Genomic DNA, 18,507 nt, shown 5'->3' with positions numbered 1-18,507 from the left:
ACTTGTAACCTTTTGGGAGTTTTCAGTCTTCAAGACAGGGTTTTTCTGTGTGGCTCTGACCATTCTAAAACTCGCTTTGTAACCAGGCTGACCTCAGAGATCTGCCTGTCTCCGCCAAGTGCTGGGACTAAAGTAATGTGCCACCGCCGCCAGCTGAATTTGTAACCTTTCTATGGTGTGTATTTGATCACTGTTCACCAGTTGAGATGGTGGCACACCTGTAATCCCAACACTTGAAAGACTGGGGCAGGAGGATCACTCCAGCTTTCAGGCCACACTGGTCTTCATGGTAAATTTTGACCTGGCTTACACAGCAGGACTCAATCTCAGCAAAATAGAGTATTGAGTTAAGATAGCTCGTTATTGTTATAAAGATAGCTTTTGACCCAATAATCCAATCTTTGGGCATCTCCCAGCAGAAAGAAAAATCTGTGTTCACCAGATGGCTAGAAATGTTCATAGCATTGTGGGCAACAGCTCCAGACAAGTCTGAACCTACATATTCACTAAGAGCAGTTAGACAGGAGAGGTATGCTCTCCTAATGGGCTCTGCTGTGATTCAAGCCTCCTTATCTGTGTGGCCCCTGTGGATACAGGCGAGGGCACCAAGGCAGACTTCTCCTCGTGCGTATTCATCATTTCCCCTAGTCTACTCCTAAGGGACCTCTGAAGCATCAACTGAGGGCCTAAGCTTACTCTTTGAGGAGGCAGCCTAGCAACCCAGCTTTAGATACTCTATGTCATAAGGAAATTCAAGAAAAGTAGCTGACTTGAAAAGGGGTCAATGAGACCAGAGACAGCTCTAACAAGCATGTGCCTATGACTCTCTGGGCATTTCTCAGGGTGTGTGTAAAAGGACTCCAGTATTTAAAAAGTCAGACACTAGGGTAACAAGATACTGAACACAGTATTGTGTCTACAAGACAGCCGAGGACACCAAAAGAGTTTGATATCATGGCAAGTTGTAGAGATGAACCATGAGGTGACCCTCAATGCCTCCCCCTTCCTGGTATACACATCTCAGTGTGGACCTGCTCCCTTTTAAGTATGGGCTTGAACTCTCACAAAGAGCAAAACATCCCAGAATTTCCCAAATCAGATGACAAAGAGGTCATTTCCTCATTTGCTCTCCCTTGCTTTGATCAGGTGAGAAGCACCTGGCACACTGGGCAATGCACTGGAGATATATACTGTCGATAAGCCCATGCTAGCGACTAAGTGAGACCTCCAGCCAAAAAGCAGAAAATGAGACCCTTTGTCGGTTTATCAGAGATGAGCTGAATCTTGTCAACTGCACTTGTGACAGCATCTCCTCTTGGCTGGGCCTTCACCTGAGACCACAGCTTAAGCACACACAGACTCTAGCCTGTGAGACCCCACCAGGCAGAGATACCATGAACCACTTGGACTCCTAAACCACCGAACCTGTAATATGTTTGAGCTGCTAAATTGTGGGGTAGTTTGTTACACAGCAACAGACATCGTTGGCTGATTTTCTTACACAGGGTGAACCCTGGAGGGTGTGCAAGCACCACATTCCACCTTTGCTCTGGTGCTGTCCCCTGGCACCCTCACCAAGGGACAGTAGGGAGCGTGACTGGATGGGATGCCTAACCCTCCCGTTCTGAGGAAGCTGCTGCCAGGAAGCCTTAGAGGATCGAGATGCAGGACGCACAGGCTCGGCACCCAGGAGGAAGGGAGGAGAGCCAGTGGAACCACAGAAGGAAGACAGCATTTGCGGAGCCCTACTAGCACAACCATCTTTGAGGAGGAGCTTTGTGCTACCCTTCCCACATCTCATCCTGTCCATGTTTGGAGGACAGGAGCTTTATCTCAGGGATCAAATTACTATAGCAATATTCTGTGAAAATCAGACCATTGGGTTCTGAAAGGCAAATCCAGTCCTGCACCACCCTTGAGTCCTCCACCACCCTTGAGACTTCCCTGTCCTGTGGGGCTGGCTCATGGCTACCTCCTTCAGGTAGCCTTCCTCAGGGCATCTCAGCTTTTCCTCAAATCAGGCTCATACCTTCGTCCCTGCCTTGTGTCTGACACCCTGACACTTGAGTGAGACATTCTTAAGTCAGAGGCTGTGGGCCCCAGGACAAGGCTGAATTCCCTGCTGAAACTCCTCCTAGTCACAAAGGGACACAGGCTGTTCCCCAGTGATTTTTCACGGCACCCTTAAAGTTGGATGTCCAGACTCCACAGTCTTCTCCTCCCAGTTCAAGACTGACTGGGACCCAGCAAGACTCACATCTTGTCTGCTCTTGCAGAGCACAGGGACAGCCAGGCCTCCAAAAGAGCTCCCGGGGACCAGAGCACTGGTGCAGATGGGTTTCAGGCCAAGGCCTAGCTACAGGACAAAAAACAAGGTCAGGTGCTGGCAAGACCTGGGGGGTTTCTGGGTGAGGCATCAGCTGGTAGCCAGGATCTTCTGGAAGTCTCAGATTTCTCATTCCCACCGCATCCTTAGCTAGAAAACAAATAAGAGTTTGGGCTCAACGCCAGCCCTGAAGCTTTTACATTCCATCCCAAAGGCAATGGTATTTCTCTCCCCCTACTTTGTCCAGCATCCCCATATCCCCCTGTAAGAGCAGTGCCCCGGGGCTGGCTCTCAGTTCTGCAAACTGGGTGGTTTCTCTTCAACTACCAGTTAAGACCAGCAGACACTATCTGGGAGCACTAGGGGAAGAGACGGAAGGAAGGGCGTTTGGCCTCCCATTCCCAGGTTTTTCAGCCTGGCCCCCCTCCCACAGAGCACTCACCATGGTGAAGGTGGCATGCTCCTGTGGGCATCCTGCTTCTCCGGGCAGGATGTCCGCAGCCTCCCTCAGCATGGTGAATACAGCAACTAAGGTGTTGTCCAGTAAGTGGGAAACTCAGATCCTGCAACGGAAGGACAAGGGGAAGTTACCTGCACTAGGCTCCCACTGCGGGGGTGGGGAATAGTGTGCTGGAGGGCGAGCAGGGTTGAGGAGGCTTGGGAATAAGCTTTCTAGGTGGGGGCGTAGGAGAGAAAGCTGGGGCTTCTGGTGTAGCATGGGGAAGGTTCACCGTGTGGCTACAAACCTAGGCAGCTACAGGCACAGCTAAGATGGTTGGAGGTTAAGGAGGTTGGGGCTGGAGACAAGAGGGGCACTCACCAATGGTGGTAAACCACTGCCATGGTGGCCAGGGGCTCTGGAAACACAGGCCCTGCCTCAGGCTAGCCTAATGATCCCTCAGCAGCTCAGCAGGATGCGGCTGCTCCTCTTTCGGTTGCCAACCCCTCGGGCGTCGTTGGCACTGTTGGCATCGTTGGCACTGTTGGCGTCGTTGGCACCGTTGGCACCTGCTCGCGCACAGGCCTCTGGGAGCACACGGGAACTGCATCTCCCAGGAGGCCCCGCGCGCGGCTGCCCCTCCTGCCAAGACTTAGGCTCTGGCACAGTGATTATGTAGGTCCTCCGGGTTCCCAAAGGCAGACTCCCCTAGTGGCAAGGAACACCACAGTGGGATGTGAATTTACTAATGGTGTACTAATGGGAAGTGGGATGACAGGAAAAGAAGGAAATCAGGGGTGACAGCTGTAAGATATGGCTCGAGAGGGACCTTCGCGGAGTCCCATAGCCGGTAGGGCCTCGAACTCACAGAGATCTGTCTACCTGTGCCTCCCAAGTGCTGGGATTAAAGGTGTAAGCCACCACTGCCTGACTAATTTTTACTTTAGCTTAAAAGTATTATTTATTTTATTATACATATTGAATGTGTTTGCCTGCATGTTTGCACACCATTTGCATGCCTGGTGCATGCTTGGTGCTGTCAGAGTCCAGAAGAAGGTATCCGATTCCCTGTAACTGGAGTTAGAGATATTTGTGGGCAGTTTTGTGGGTGCTGGGAACCGAATTGGGGGTCTTCTGCAAGAGCAACCAGTATTCTTAACCATTGAGCTATCTCTCCAGCCTCTTAAGATTATTTTGTTTTTATTTGTTTGTTTGTTTGTTTTTGAAACAGGCTGCTCTCTATTTAGCCCTAGATGTCCTGGAACTCTGTGTAGAACAAGCTGGCCTTTAACTCACACAACTTGAGTTTCTCCCTTTTCCCTCTCCAGTGCTGGGACTAAAAGCATGTGTTACTACCCCTGGCTTATATATTGGACGAGGAGGGGGGTGCTTGTTAGTTCCCGGCTGCTTAGCCCCAAAATAATCACACAGAAACTGTATTATTTAAATCACTGCTTGACCCATTAGCTCTAGCTTCCTATTGGCTAACTCTTGCATGTTAATTTTTTTAAAGATTTATTTATTTTGTATGCGGTGTTCTATCTGCATGTATGCTTGAAGGCCAGAAGAGGGCACCAGATCTTAATGATCAAATGGATGTGAGTCACCATATGGCTCTTAACTGCTGAGCCATCTCTCCAGCCCCTCTTACATCTTAATTTAACCCATCTCCATTAATCTGTGCATCACCACGAACTTGTGGCCTACCAGCAAAGTTTCAGCATGTCTGTCTCCGGCGGCTCTATGGCTTCTCTCTAACTCCTCCTTCTTTCTCCCAGCATTCAGTTTAGTTTTCCCCGCCTACCTCTATTCCCTGTGCAGGCCCAAGACAAGTTTTCTTTATTCAGTAATGGTAATTAAAGCATACAGAGGGGAATCCTACATCATATATATATATATATATATATATATGATTGATTGACAAGTTGTGGGTGGTGCGTATGCCATGGCGCACTTGTAGAAGTCAAAGAACAACTTTGTGGAGTCAATTCTCTCCTCCCTGGAGGCAGGATTTGCTCACAGTGAGTAGAGCAGAGGCTGCACAAATAAGATTGCAATTCTGCATGTCCAGTGCCCAGCAAATCCCAGGAAGGGCAGTGAGTCGGTGCTGACTCTGCAGTGCATGTTCCTTGAGAGGAATGGTGGCGAGCTAGTCACTGGCTCAGTTCTGCTTAGCCAGCTCAACCAGGGTGTCAGATACTCAATGGTCACCAAGGTCAGAGCCAAGCCAGAGGCAGAAGATCCTGGTGGGAGGCATGGTCACTGGAAGAGTCCCTTGATGCTTGCATATGTGACTTGTGTGTGGTGAGGTATGTTGGAGACCATCCTCTGCTGAGAAGCCTAGAGCCTGGCCATAATGACCCTTCTGAGGCTTGTTTTGTCCCTGCAAACATTTTGGCTCCAGCTCCTCCTGGTTGATGGAAGCTGCCTGCTGCCAGGGTGTTGCTGGTCACAACCAGGTGCTGATTCTGCTTTCAGCACATCCCGATATCAGGAGTTTGAGCAGAAGTGCCTCCATCTTGTGAAACATTCCATTTTGTTTTCTTAAATTAAATGAAAGAAACAGTTTTCTCTGGAGATCTTTTCTATTTTAATTTTTAAAAAGATTTATTTCCTTATGTATACAGTGTTCTTCCTGCATGTATGCCTGCAGGCCAGAAGAGGGCACCAGATCCCATTATAGATGGTTGTGAGCCACCATGTGGTTGTGGGAATTGAACTCAGGATAGTCTGAAAGAGCAGCCTGTGCTCTTAACCTCTGAGCCACGTCACCATCCTCTGAGGATCATGACAGTGCTGTCAGTGAAGGAGTGGAGAAGTCTTGGCTTCAGAAATGCCAGTGGCAGATGCAAAGGAGCCTCTTTCAGGGAAGTTTGCTTCTCCTATGCCAGAAAAGTCAAGACCAGCAAGGGATAGTGTGTCCAGGAATTTTTATTTACTCTTCTTCCAGATGTCAGTAAGAGCAACAATCCAGAAAGGGGAAATTATGCCATGTAAAATGCACGAATAAGGGGACAAGACCCAGTGTCCCTGTGAGAAGTTGGTGCCACAGTACTTTAGCATGGAAGGAAGAGTACCTGAACCAAGACATAGTTGGATGTGGCAGGCAGAGTGTGCTCCCACCCTCATCCTCAGAACTCATGAATCTGTTACTTCACATGGCAAAAGAAGACTGTGCAAAGGCTGGGGCTGGAGCCTGATCATAGATCACTCACCCGGCATCACCAAAGCCCAGGGTTCCATCTCTATCATTGGAAAAAAGAAAAGAAAGTGCAGATTTGCAGATGTGACTATTGAAGGGACACTGGCCAGCCTGAGCAAAGCAAACACAGGCTGGAGCACAGCAAGCATGGCTTTGCAGGCCTTGCCCTTCTCTCCCATTCCCTCTGCCTTGCTCCATTCCTGAAGCTAGCCACCAAGGTCTGTTCCCTCATTTGGCCACTGCCTCCTCCTGAGGCTGACTACCAAGGTCCAACTATCAAAGCATTGAAGTCCAGCAATCAAAAACCCCCTTTAAGCCACCTTAATTAACATGCCCAAGTAAAATTAACAAACTCATCCTAACACTGGTTTCCCCTTTTACCTTTACAAACTGTCATTTACCTATGGCCCACATCTGTCTCCTCTCTATCCAGAGGCAGTCCTTTGTCTCCCTTCCCCCTCTCCCTTGTTCCCTCGCCCCTTCTCTTGTCCTCTATCTCCTGTCTTGGTCTCTTATTCCCTGCCCTTTATACCTCTGGGGCAAATAAATCTCCTTTGTGTTGAGAACTTTGTCTTGGGGGTTCTGGGCTGATACTGGTTACTACATTTATAGATTAAGTCAAATATTAAAAATTAGGGAGATTATCCAGATGGTCCCAAGGCATTTACAAGAGTTCTGAAAAGTAGAAAGTAGTGGAGAGTTGGAAGAGTCAATGATGAAGGTCAGAGATGTAGGGTAAGAGGACCAACTGGAACAAGAAACCAACCAATCACTAAGCACCCTGACTCTGAACCCAGAGTCAGTAAAAGAAACACACCCTGGATCTGAGACCTGAGCCAGGAAAAGAAACATCTTCCCCCCCCCCTTAATTGATTTTTATTGAGCTCTACATTTTTCTCTGCTCTCCTCCCTGCCCTTCCCCTTCAACCCTCTCCCAAGATCCCCATGCTTCCAATTTACTCAGGAGATCTGAAAAGAAACATTTTTATCCCTGAATCCAAGACCAAAGAAATATGCCCTGACTCTGAAACCAGTGCCAAAGAAATACACTTTTATAGAACTTTAAGTTGAGGCCTCTCAGTAGTAATGCTCCCCCCTCCCCTGGGAACCAAGGACTTAGCAACTATACATGCACATACTGAACTGTTGGGAACTCCTTGAGTCCTTGTGAGTGTTACCCAAATAGAGCTCTGTTCTTGAAATTAAGACAAAATAACCCACAGATGTCCACAGATGTTTTGACTCAGTCCCTGGGAAAGGAGCAAAGTAACCCTCAAATGTTTCCTCTTACCTCACCTGATCTGGCAACCTCTCTCCAGCCAATTATTGGTAAAAACCCTTTAAATAAGCCAATCATAATAGTTAAAGAACAACATCCAGACTCCCCCCTTGTTTCTGTGGCATTTTGCTTTAAAAGTAGCCTGTACCAGCTTTTCGCAGTCTTTCTGGCTTCCCAAATGCTGAAAGACCCTGTCGCGACAGAGTTAATAAAAATCCTCATGCTTTTACATCAACTGTGGTGTGAGAATGGTCGCTTGGGGCGACTCCTCCTCCATGATTGGACTCCAGGGTCCAACACTTTGTCCCTAGAAACAGAGCCAGTAAAAGAAATATCCCCTGGTCCTAAGATTAGAGTCAAAAGGCTAAAAAAAGAACCAGTGAAAGAAACACAGATTGAGCCTGAAATCAGAGCCATCTCTGCCCCACCAACTAAATTAACCAATCCCTGAGCAGGGAAAACTAACCAATCTCTCTTCTCCCTGGGAAAGCTCCACCTCTAAGAAGCCCTATATAAGCCTCTCTGCCTGTTCCGTTGGAGGGAGGGTATCCTTTACTCCCCTGGCAGAGGCAGCCACTCTCCTGGACTCCTCATTCCCAAATAAATCCCTTTCTCAAAAGAGTCTTGGGTGACAATCTTTATTTGCTGGTGCAGAATAGAAGAACCTAAGGGACATCCCTTAGGGGATTGAGCTGAAAAATCTCGCTGAGATGCTCCCTTAGGGGGGCTGAGCAAGGCTGAGCAGAACAGAAGAACCTTGCTGGGATACTCCCTAAGGGGGTGCTTAGCAAGGCTGAGCAGAAAAAGTAACTTTTTGTGGAGCCGGAGGAGATTGCTGTATTTCTGCAGGGGCTTCCCGGTTTGCAGAGTGTTAGCAACAGAAGTAACATCTTGGGCAGTAGAAGAAGCAGCAGATAACTCTGCTAGGGTGTTCCCTTAAGATAACAGAGCAGAGCTCAGCTGTAGTGGCTCTCCAGAAGAAGAGCAGGATTGCTATATCCTGTGGGGAGACCATCCCCCACCTGACCCCAGCTTCAGGTAGCCTGGCTTCCTGACAAGTCAGGACACCTTTTACTCCAGGGCTGAGCCGTCCTATTGTGACTTCTGCCTCCAGGGTTGTCCTATTGCAGCTTCAAGTATAGCCTGGCTTCCCCATAAGTCAGGATATCTTTGCAACGCCAGAACTGTGACACTCACATTCCCTACATGAGAGCATCATGAGGTATCCACCAAAGAAACCAGTCAGATGTGGGTGTAAGCCAGTAGAAAGTCTTTATTGGGCTGGGGAGATGGCTCAGTGTTTAAGAGCACTGACTGCTGTTCCAGAGGACCAGGGTTCAAATCCCAGCACCCCCATGACAGTTCTCAACTGTCTGTAATGTAACTCCAGTTCCAGGAGATCTGACACCCTCACACAGACAAATGTGCACATAAAAGATAGATAGATAGATAGATAGATAGATAGATAGATAGATAGATAGATAAAGTCTTTATTAGCTCCCGGTGACTACACTGGTATCCCCAACACCCAGTGTAGTCTTTCTCAGAAAAAGCTTTTAACTGCAAAAACTGTCTTACCTCCATTGTGGAGAAGCAGTCCAGTTTTCCCTGGTGATCTAGATCAGTCACTCCTAACACGGTTATTCTTTCTTAGTCTGTGAGCTTAAGGGCATCAGAAGCCCAAAGTGTTCAAGGGGAAGTCTGAGCTTCCAGTTCAATGCATTGTCCATTGTGGCTCCTGGCAGTATGGCTCCTTCAACTGCAAGCAAAACTTCTAGGCCTGCGGAACCTAAGGTTGTGGGCACAAGGAGCAAACATTTTCTGAGTGGATTTTACTAGAGGTGATAGTGGGTGGACCCATGGATCCTGCTATGGGAGAAATTGTAGTATATATTGGACACTAATTCAATGCATATACTGCCTTCTGGAAAACCCTGCCCTAGCCCTCCAAGCTGCTGCCACGTAATTGGTGCTAAAATTGTGCCTTCAAAAGACCATTCCATCTTTCTTCAGGCCAGATGCTTCAGGACGGTGGGGACCATGGTGAGACCAGTAGATTCTATGATCGTGGGTCTACTGTCCTACTTCTCCGCCTGTGAACTGAGTTCCCTGGTCAGAAGCAATACTGTGTAGAATACCATGATGGTGGATAAGACATTCTGGAAGCCCATGAATGGAAGCCTTGGCAGAAGCATTATGTGCAGGAGGAGTCAATCCATAACCAGAAGAGCTAACTACTGCAGGAAGGACAAAGTGCTGTCCTTTCCAATGGAGTTAGCCTGCCACCAGGTCACTGGCAGGTCACCCCCAGGGAATGGCGACATATCTGGGGCTCAGCATTGGTGTCTGCTGTTGGAAGATCTGGCACTTAGTGGCAGCTTTAGAAAGGTCAGCCGTGGTGAGTGACAGTCTACATGGTCAGGTCCATGGATAACCTCCATCTCTGCCGCCATGGCCACTTTGTTCATGGGCCCATTGGGCAATGACAAGAATGGCTGGGGAAAGAGGCTGGTTGTCCCCCAGGTCGTCCTATCTACTTGATTGTTGAAATCCTCCACTTCGAACTAAGATACAGCACAGGGCTGTGGAGTTAATATATCCTTGATGTAAAACTGTAAAGGTAAACTTCTGGCCTTGCCAACTGAAAGCAAACTGCTTCTTGTGGTCATTACAGACAGGTTCTAAGGAAAAGACTTTTTCTAGATCAACAGCTGTATATCATGTGCCAGGAGATGTATTAATAAGGAAACCACATCTGGTACAGCAGCTGCAACTGAAATCATGACTTGAGCTTTTGATGGTCAGCTGCCATTCTTCATAATCCCTCTGTCTTCTAACCTAGCCAGAAAGGCGAGTCTAAGAGAGATATGGTGGGGAACCATCACCACGGCATCTTTTAGGTTTCCTTTTGTTTGCTTGTTTTCAAGACAGGGTTTCTTTGTGCAGCCCTGGCTGTCCTGGAACTCGATCTGTAGACCAGGCTGGCCTTGAACTCAGAGGTCCACCTGCTCCTTTCACCTGAGCGCTGGGACTAAGAGGCCTGTGCCAGCACCACCTGGCTTGCCCCTACATCTTTCAAGTCCTTGATGGTGGCACTAATTTCTGCAGTTACTCCGGGGAAGCAATACTAATTTTTGATTCACCATTTTCTGGGGTAAATGCCACATTTACCCTTTCCAACCATAATAGCGCTTACTTCACAGGTAAGAGAACCAATGTGAGATGTATCTCTATCCCAATTATATATTCTGGGACTGGGGAAATAACCACAGGATCACTTTGGGGACCCACGGGACCTACTATGAGTCAGATTTCAGCCAAAATGCCATTAGTCACCTGACATAAGCCACTTGTTTAACTGGAGAGCCACAATGTTTCTTGGAATCATCCAGAATCAGTGTCAATTTAGCACCAATAGGCCCCAGAAAGTCTGGTGGTTTTCTTTCTCCTAGTGTACAACTATCCTTGTAAAAAGTGATAGGTCCCTCTGGGGAAGGATTGGAGAAAAGACTAACAGTAAAACATTTTAAGAATTTTATCAAGGTCTTTCCTCAGGGGAACCTGGCCACCCCTTCATTCAAGGGGTTCTCAATCTGCAAACTGGCTCAAGTCTGGAAACTGGTTCACCGGCCAAGGTTACCTGTTGCTGTGATCCAATGGAGCCTTCCTTTCATTTGTCCAAGAGTTTTTATAGGTCAAAGCAAATATAGCAGGCTTCTTATCTACATCATGATTGATTAGCCAGTACAAAAGATCCATATGAATCATGCCACCATGAAAATCACTTTGCCTGTGCTGACCAGGTCAAGCTATTATGGACATTGCTTTGTCTCTGTCGCCCATTATGGTGACTACAATGGCTTTGCCTTTGGTGATTCATTGCTGGCCCCTGGCCCCTGCTATTTTGGGGCCCAATTAAACTCATTGCATTTAATCCACCCAACTGAGCAGTGGCATCTTCAACCCTAAGGTCTGGCACAAGGAAAAGGGTGGCAGCAAAGATCTAGTATACCGGTGCCCCACTCACCATTTTCTGTTTTGTGTGGTTAGTGAAGGGCTTTTCTGGGCCTTCCCATGTGGAGGATCAGGTTTTTTTTTTTGTTGTTTTTTTTTTTTTTTTTTGGTTTTTTGAGACAGGGTTTCTCTGTGGTTTTGGAGCCTGTCCTGGAACTAGCTCTTCTAGACCAGGCTGGTCTGGAACTCATAGAGATCCGCCTGCCTCTGCCTCCCGAGTGCTGGGATTAAAGGCGTGTGCCACCACCGCCCGGCAAGGATCAGGTTTTACACAGTGTCCCTACTCTAGTATTACAATTTTCCTGAGCCTTCAAATCATTTTATCAACACCAGGTCAAGAGATACCAAGCATCTCCAATTTCTTTTCTGTAGGTCATCTTTTTGACAAATGCTTCGGCCAACTATTCAAACAAAAATTTGACACCTTTTTTTTTTGACTGTGCAAAATTCCATATTAAACCTAGACTCTTCATTCAGTGGGGCCATATCAGTAAGCTCAGTTTGGTCTAGTTTCTAATGTTCCCTCCACCATTATCACACACCCTTAAAGCCCATTTGCTGTGGAATTTTACTTTAACTAGGTAAAGGCGTTTTACATTTGTTTATGCTGCAGGATATTACTATAACTGTGTGAAGCTGTGTCACATTTGTTTCTGCTGCATTTGTTTAATTATGTAAAGACATGTTGCATTTGTTTCACCTTGCCTGCCTAAGACACCTGATTGGCTTAATAAAAAGCTTAACGGTCAATAGCTAGGCAGGAGATGGTAGACATGGTTAATCCTATCACAGAACCCACTCCTTTTTGGTCAGTTTATCCAAAGATACTAGGAACAATCGAACAACATCATCATTTTCCTTTTTTCCCACAAATTGGTCAAAATTTTATATACAGACTTACCAAATCTGTTGCCTCTCATAACTGGTCAGTCAGGATAATCAAATACATTTGTCTCATTAAGTTTGCAAAATAGGTTACACCCACCATGGGCTTTCAGTGCTCTCCAAGCTGCTGGGAGAGGCATTGGTAGCTAAAGAGGCGTTGGTAACTATAGCTGTTGGCAAATCGGAAAACCCTGTTCCAGAGACTTAAAGAATTCAGCCTTATACTTCTGCTGCTCCATAACCACTTCTGGTACCAAAATCCGTATTAAACAGGGCTCTCTAGAGGAACAATTTTTTTTTTTTCGAGACAGGGTTTCTCGGTAGCTTTTGGTTCCTGTCCTGGAACTAGCTCTTGTAGACCAGGCTGGCCTGGAACTCACAGAGATCCGCCTGCCTCTGCCTCCCGAGTGCTGGGATTAAAGGCGTGCGCCACCACCGCCCGGCTTAGAGGAACACAACTTATAGAATGAATCTGTGGCTATATAAATTGATACAGATATTTAAAGGGGATTTTAAAAAAATATATTACATGCTGTGGCCCAGCTAGTCCAACAATGGCTGTCTACCAATGGAAGGTCCAAGAATCCAGTAATTGTTCAGTCCAAGAGGCTGGATGTTTCGGTTGGTCTTCAGTATACACTGGAATCCTGAAGAAGTAGGTTCTAGTGCTAGTGAAGGAGTGGACTTACCAGTGAGTGCGAGAGCAAGCAGGCAAAGCAAGCAAGCTTCCTTCTTCCATGTCCTTAAATAGGTTGCCAGCAGGAAATGCGGCTCAAACTAAATGTGTATCTTCCTACTCTAAAAGACCCGCGTGAAAAGTGAGTCTTTTCACTTCAAATGATTTAATTAAGAAAAAAATCCTGGGGCTGGAGAGATGGCTCGCAGGCTCAGTTGTTAAGAGCACTGACTGCTCTTCCAGAGGACCTGGGTTCAATTCCCAGCACCCACATGGCAGCCCACAACTGTCTGTAACTCTAAGATCCTCACACAAACTGACCAACATACATACATGCAGGCAAAACACCAATGAACATTTAGAAAGAAAGAAAGAAAGAAAGGAAAGAAGGAAGGAAGGAAGGAAGGAAGGAAGAGAAACCAGTAGAGAAGATGAGGGAAGAAAAAAAATCCCAGGTTGTTACAGAAATGACTCAGTGGTTAAGAGCACTGACTGCTCTTCCAGAGGTCCTGAGTTCAAGCCCAGAAACCACATGGCTGTTCACAACCATCTATAATGAGATCTGGTGCCACCTTCTGGCATCCAGGCATACATGCAGATAGAGCCATCATAAATAAAAAATACACATAATTTTTTTAAAGATCGCTAGAAAAGAAAAATCCCTTACAGGTGTTTTAGTTAAATGCAGATGTAGTCAAATTGGCAACCAAGAATAACCATCACAAGGCACACAGCCCTGTCTGTTGAGACCTTGGTGTGAGCTCCATGAATCTTGCTTTGGACTCCCAACCTCTGGGAATGCTTGGTAACGTGTGCTCTTTTAAGCCACCAAGTTCATGGTCACTTGTTGTGGCTGTTATAGAAAATACAGAATCAGAGATTTGGGTTATGGTGGCAATTTCCAGAGAAGGGGAAACCAGGCCATCAAATGCCTTAGCAGGATGTCTGTGAAGAAGCCAAGGGGCCCGGCAGCCGCAGGGAAAGAAGGCAGGGTGGAACAGCGCTGCCACCGTTGAAAGGGAAACTGTGCCCCCCCCATCCCCCCCCCCACCCCGTGTGCCCTATCAAATAACACTCTCCAGCTGATTGTCACTTCATAAGCTATTTCCGCTTCTGAGAAAGAGATTGTGCCTGAGGATTTCACAGCCCTATGCTTAGGTGGCTTCTGACCTTGAGCAGGTCCCAGGCCCGGTGGCACATTTATCCCAGGTCACCTTGCAAACGGAGTAAGGCCCTTCCCTTGTCCAGGGGCCTGTGAGAAGATGCAAGTACTGCTACGAGAGCTGAGATGCTCCTTGGGCAGTCCCTGGGCAATGCTCTCAATGGTGGCATCACAGCACTTCTGGCCTCTAGACAGTGACAGAAGCCATGCAAGAGGACCCATTATCCATGTCCCTATAGAACTCTACCCTAGTTTGGGCTGATGGAAATAACCCCAGGGATAACATTTCCATTCCTCCAGCTGTCCACAGCTTAGTCCCAATGCTGCATGGACTCTATCCTGGCATAGAAGTGAACCCCAAATGCTGAAACACTCTGGGGACCAGAAACTGCTATTCAGCTTTTGATGAAGATTCTCTTAAAGGCACATGGTCTCTAAGAAGATACCCAGAATACAATCCTAAACCTTAATATGTCAGCCTACCTACTTGGAGCCCATTGAAAACCATCTACTTTGGAGAGGGGCGGGGAGGCTCTCTATTGGTGCCAGTGACTGATGCCAACTGATTATGGAGTGCTCTAGACATACTAGCTGCCCACCATCAGCTTCCTCCTCCTATCTGAGCATTCTAACCTCTACGGTCTGGCCTAACCTCAGGCCCAAGTTGCCTGGAGCCAGGGCACTTTTACTTCAAGACAACTGGCTTGGCGCTCCTTGTCTCTGTACAGGCTGTAGGGGAAATTCCTATGATCAAGAAGAGTGACAAGCCGAGTCCACAATATGACGCAGATAGCAAAAAGGCTTCCCAAACAAGCCTGAAGACCCAAGTTTGAAAACCACAGGGGAAGGACAGGACTCCCCAAAATAATCATCCTCTACCTCATGCATGCCTATAACACACACATGCACACACACACACACACACGCATGTGTGCGCACACACATATGCATGCAAACATACACATATGCAAACACACACTCCTTTATTTCTCCAAGACCAGGCTGGCCTCAAACTCAGAGATCTGCCTGCTTCTGTCTCCCAAGTGCCGGGAGTGAAGGCGTGTGCCACTACTGCCCAGCACAAAAGGCATTTTTAAAAAAGTGACAACCTAAGGAAGATTAACATCCACACCATACTCTTGAACCTTAAACCAGGCCTTCGGAAGAGGCTTCCAAGGCAAAGAATGACAACTAGTCACTAGCCCTGTCCCTGGGGCTCAGGAGAGAACAGCCCAGGGACAGAACCCATGCTAGTGGGATCCTCCAGGACACACTCCTTGGAAAGTGGACCAACCTAGAGGACCTGCCCGGTAGCGGGGGGTGTCTCTATCAGCACAAGGGTGAGTGCTCTTGGCTGACAAAGGGCAAATGCTTTCAATGGATATTCACGGGTGTTGGAGGCAGGAACTGCGTGCGGAGAGAGCATCACACTTCTGACACATCAATGACAGTACACCGCGGCGGCTAACTCCAAAGCTCTTTATTTAATGCAACTGGAGCATTTGACGGCAACCCAATTCATACCCTGAAGTGTCTTACAAACAGGGAGCAGCTCTCAGTGACCCTGAGGAATGTGCCTGCCTCCCCTGGTCTCCTGGCAGAAGCAGCAAATCTGAACTTCTATTTATGGCCTGGGTGTCCCTGCTCAGGACACTTAGTTCAGCCTCAGGATTGACCACTTCTGCCCTAAGTCCCTCAGAATGCCTGAAAGGATTTGGGGGAGCCGTGGCAACTCTGTAGGAGTTTCCCTCCTTTCTGTAGCCTCCCTCCCCCCATCCAGAGCTACAGGGTCCATGAAGTTGATTCCCTCAAGAAACAGGTCTAGGGGACCGCAGGGGCTGGCCATCAAGATTGGCATGCAAGCCATCCATTAAAAGAGTGGGCTGTCTCCACCATCATCTGATACCCAGGGAGGGAGTAGACTTACGGAGGGCAGCCCACCCTCCACAGGTCCCTGGTTAGTGTTGTTGGTCACCAAGGCCTCCACACACTCTGGGCCAAGCGAGCTGCTGTCAGGCTGCCTAAGGTTGTAGGTACAATTTCCGACCCCTCAGCAGACACTCGATTTAGTTCAGCCTCTGGGACCTCCTCTAGGTCAGAACACAGGTCATCCCCGGGACCTGGGGGACTGGACAATGGGGACCCAGGAGGCCAGCTGCTCCTCCCAGGGCCTCCAGGCAGCCCCGCTAGGGAGTCCCCCAGCAGATCCCGGAAGCTGCTACCCTCGCGTAGTGGCATGGACTCTAGCAGGTGGTTCAGGAGTTCAGCAGAGACGGTGGCATCGATGGCTTGGCACGTGGACACGAACGTGTGCACCTCATGCATGCATTGGATGTAGCCAGCAGCGAAGCGCTCGCTTGCTTCCGCCTGCAGCTGCTCCCGCTCTGTGCAGGAGGGTGGGAAGAAGAGAGCAGCGTCCCCCACCATGAGCAGGGACTACTATGACTCCGACGATCCGGGACTCACGCAGGAGACACACTGGAGTGTCCTACTGGGTGATGGGGGAGCTCTAGCCTTGGACCAGGCCCCGGGCTCCGGGAGCCGTGGCGTCTGCGCTCCTAATTGGCAGGCGTGTCCTGTCAGAACCCCAGCCCTCGGGTCCCCGCCACCACTCACCTCGTGCCCGGCCCCGCAGCGCGCCCTGCACGCGCCGAACCGTCAGTTCCAGCACTTCGGCGTTCTCTAGCTTGGCCTGCACCTGCGCAGAGGGGAAGGGAATTGAGTCTCTCCGAGAGCTCCGGCGAGCACTCTGCAACCTCCCGCGGCGCCCTTCCCGCCGCACCTCGGTGCCGGCCAGCAGCCGCCGCAGCTCCTGCAGACTCTCGTTGATCCGCGCGCGCCGCTTCTTCTCCACTAGGGGCTTCCGGGCCTGTGGGAAGCGGGCCACTGAGCCCCGGGCCCGCGCAGCCTCCCGCAAGCCCATCCGCCCGCGGCCCCTGTCCGCACCTTGCGGTCCCCCCGTCCTTCCCAACGATCCTCATCCTCGTGTCCAGCACGGTCCCGGCTGGGCGCCAGGGGCGGAGACATGGTCCGCAGCGCCCGGATCCCGGCGCCGGGAGCTGAGTGCAAACCACCCTGCTAGGCGGGTGGCAGCCGGGAGGCCTCAATAACTCTTCGGAGTCTTCCGGCCCGCGGTGTCCCGCCCCTTTAATAGCAACTTATTTACATGTCAATGCACCGATTGGCTGTGCGTGGCCGGAGCTGCCAGCCGCGAGGCTGCCCGCATCCAATGAGAGTGGCCCGCTTTGTCAGGCCCCGCGGGCCTCTGGCAGCTGGCGAGGCGGAGCCCACAGCCCGACCTCCTGCCACTCCCGCAGGGGCGGGACTCCGGGACAGTGACCCCGGGCTTGTCTTGCTTGTGTACTTGTACCTCCCTCTGCTGAGTTGTGAGCCCATATCTGCCAGCCTGTGAGCTGGGACCTAGCTATCCATTCTTCGGTCCGCATCGCCATCCATCCCACCCACCCCTTCACCCATCCATCCCTACAGTGCATTCGCTTCCTTTGATTCACCGAAAGTGCCTCTCGAGAACAGCAGTCCAGTCTGGGGCCCCAAAGTGGGCTTCGGGCGGGGCAGTGCCAAAGTCAAGTCCAAGCCCTGGAAGGGGGACCTGGAAGGGGCTTTGGACACGGGTGGCGAGAGTGCAAAGTCCGGGAAAAGTGGGGACCAACCTAGCAGCAGGAGTAGGGACAGTCCTTGGCCCTTTGAGGTTTTCTTTTTCTTTTCTTTTCTTTTTTTTTTTTTTTTTTTTTGTGTGTGTGTGTGTGTGTGTGTACTTATGGGGACACCTGTAACTTTCTTATACCGAGGTCCGCAGTCGTTCTGGCCGCAATCTCTCTTTCTCTGGGCTCTTTCTAAGTCACCTACCCAATCACTTACTTACCTTGCCTTTCTCTATTTCCAACTCCAGCTCCATGTCTCTCCTTCCTGGTTCACCACCCAGTACCACCTAGTCCCTCCGCACCCCCATCCGGGGCTCACATTTCCCTGCTCCCCACCCCTTTTCATGCCCACCTCCCTCCCCCGCGAGACCCCTTCGTGTCCCCCTACTCTACCCCCACCTCTGCCCCGAGCCCAGCCCTTCTCGGCTCCTCCCTCTTCCATCTTTGGGCCCTACAGGCAGAGGCTGCCGTCTGGCCCCGGTAACTTGATGCCCGTGACAGTTGGCAGCTGCAGCCGCTTCGGCAGAGAAAAGCGTCAGCCTGGCCAGGAGCGACAGGTGTTGGCCGCGCCTTTGTCTCGTTGGCTTTGTCCCGCTGGCAGCGACAGGCACGCCTGTGTCGGCCAGACGCCCAAGCCCCGCGTCGTCGTCGGTCCATCTGCCGGCCTTGCCTCAGCGCGGGAGGGGTGGCGGTGTGCAAGGGCGGCGAGAACGCGCCCTCAGGCAGCACCCTAGGAATCCCGGTTCTGCTGCATTGTTCTTGGTTTCTGCAGCTACTTCGGAGCTGGAACACAGGGCCGGCTCCCACCGGTCCTTTGGGTACTCCATCCTTAGGCCTGGGCACCACTAAGCACCGCTTCAGT

At 49.7% G+C, this 18,507-nt stretch overlaps 1 protein-coding gene across 2 annotated transcripts; it reads right to left on the bottom strand.

The window, feature by feature from the left end:
• Nucleotides 1-15,448: 15,448 nt before the first annotated feature.
• Nucleotides 15,449-17,118, bottom strand: Hes6 (hes family bHLH transcription factor 6). 2 transcript variants are annotated; one of them, XM_041650222.1, is made up of 4 exons: nucleotides 16,930-17,118; nucleotides 16,766-16,852; nucleotides 16,600-16,681; nucleotides 15,449-16,367 (listed from the first exon to the last, which is right to left on the bottom strand). In XM_041650222.1, the coding sequence occupies exons 1-4, from the start codon at nucleotides 17,008-17,010 to the stop codon at nucleotides 15,955-15,957; spliced, it is 663 nt and encodes a 220-aa protein (XP_041506156.1). In that variant the 5' UTR covers nucleotides 17,011-17,118; the 3' UTR covers nucleotides 15,449-15,954. The 2 variants fall into 2 exon arrangements, with proteins under 2 accessions (XP_041506156.1, XP_041506157.1); XM_041650223.1 differs by having other exon boundaries at nucleotides 16,088-16,367; nucleotides 16,640-16,681.
• Nucleotides 17,119-18,507: the final 1,389 nt, after the last annotated feature.

Source organism: Microtus oregoni, unplaced genomic scaffold, assembly GCF_018167655.1.
Source record: "Microtus oregoni isolate MIOR12 unplaced genomic scaffold, Mior012 000004F_ref0000308, whole genome shotgun sequence".
NCBI classification, from domain to species: Eukaryota; Metazoa; Chordata; class Mammalia; order Rodentia; family Cricetidae; genus Microtus; species Microtus oregoni.
Note: the sequence above shows the minus strand (reverse complement) of the source record. Positions and strands in the feature narration are given on the sequence as shown.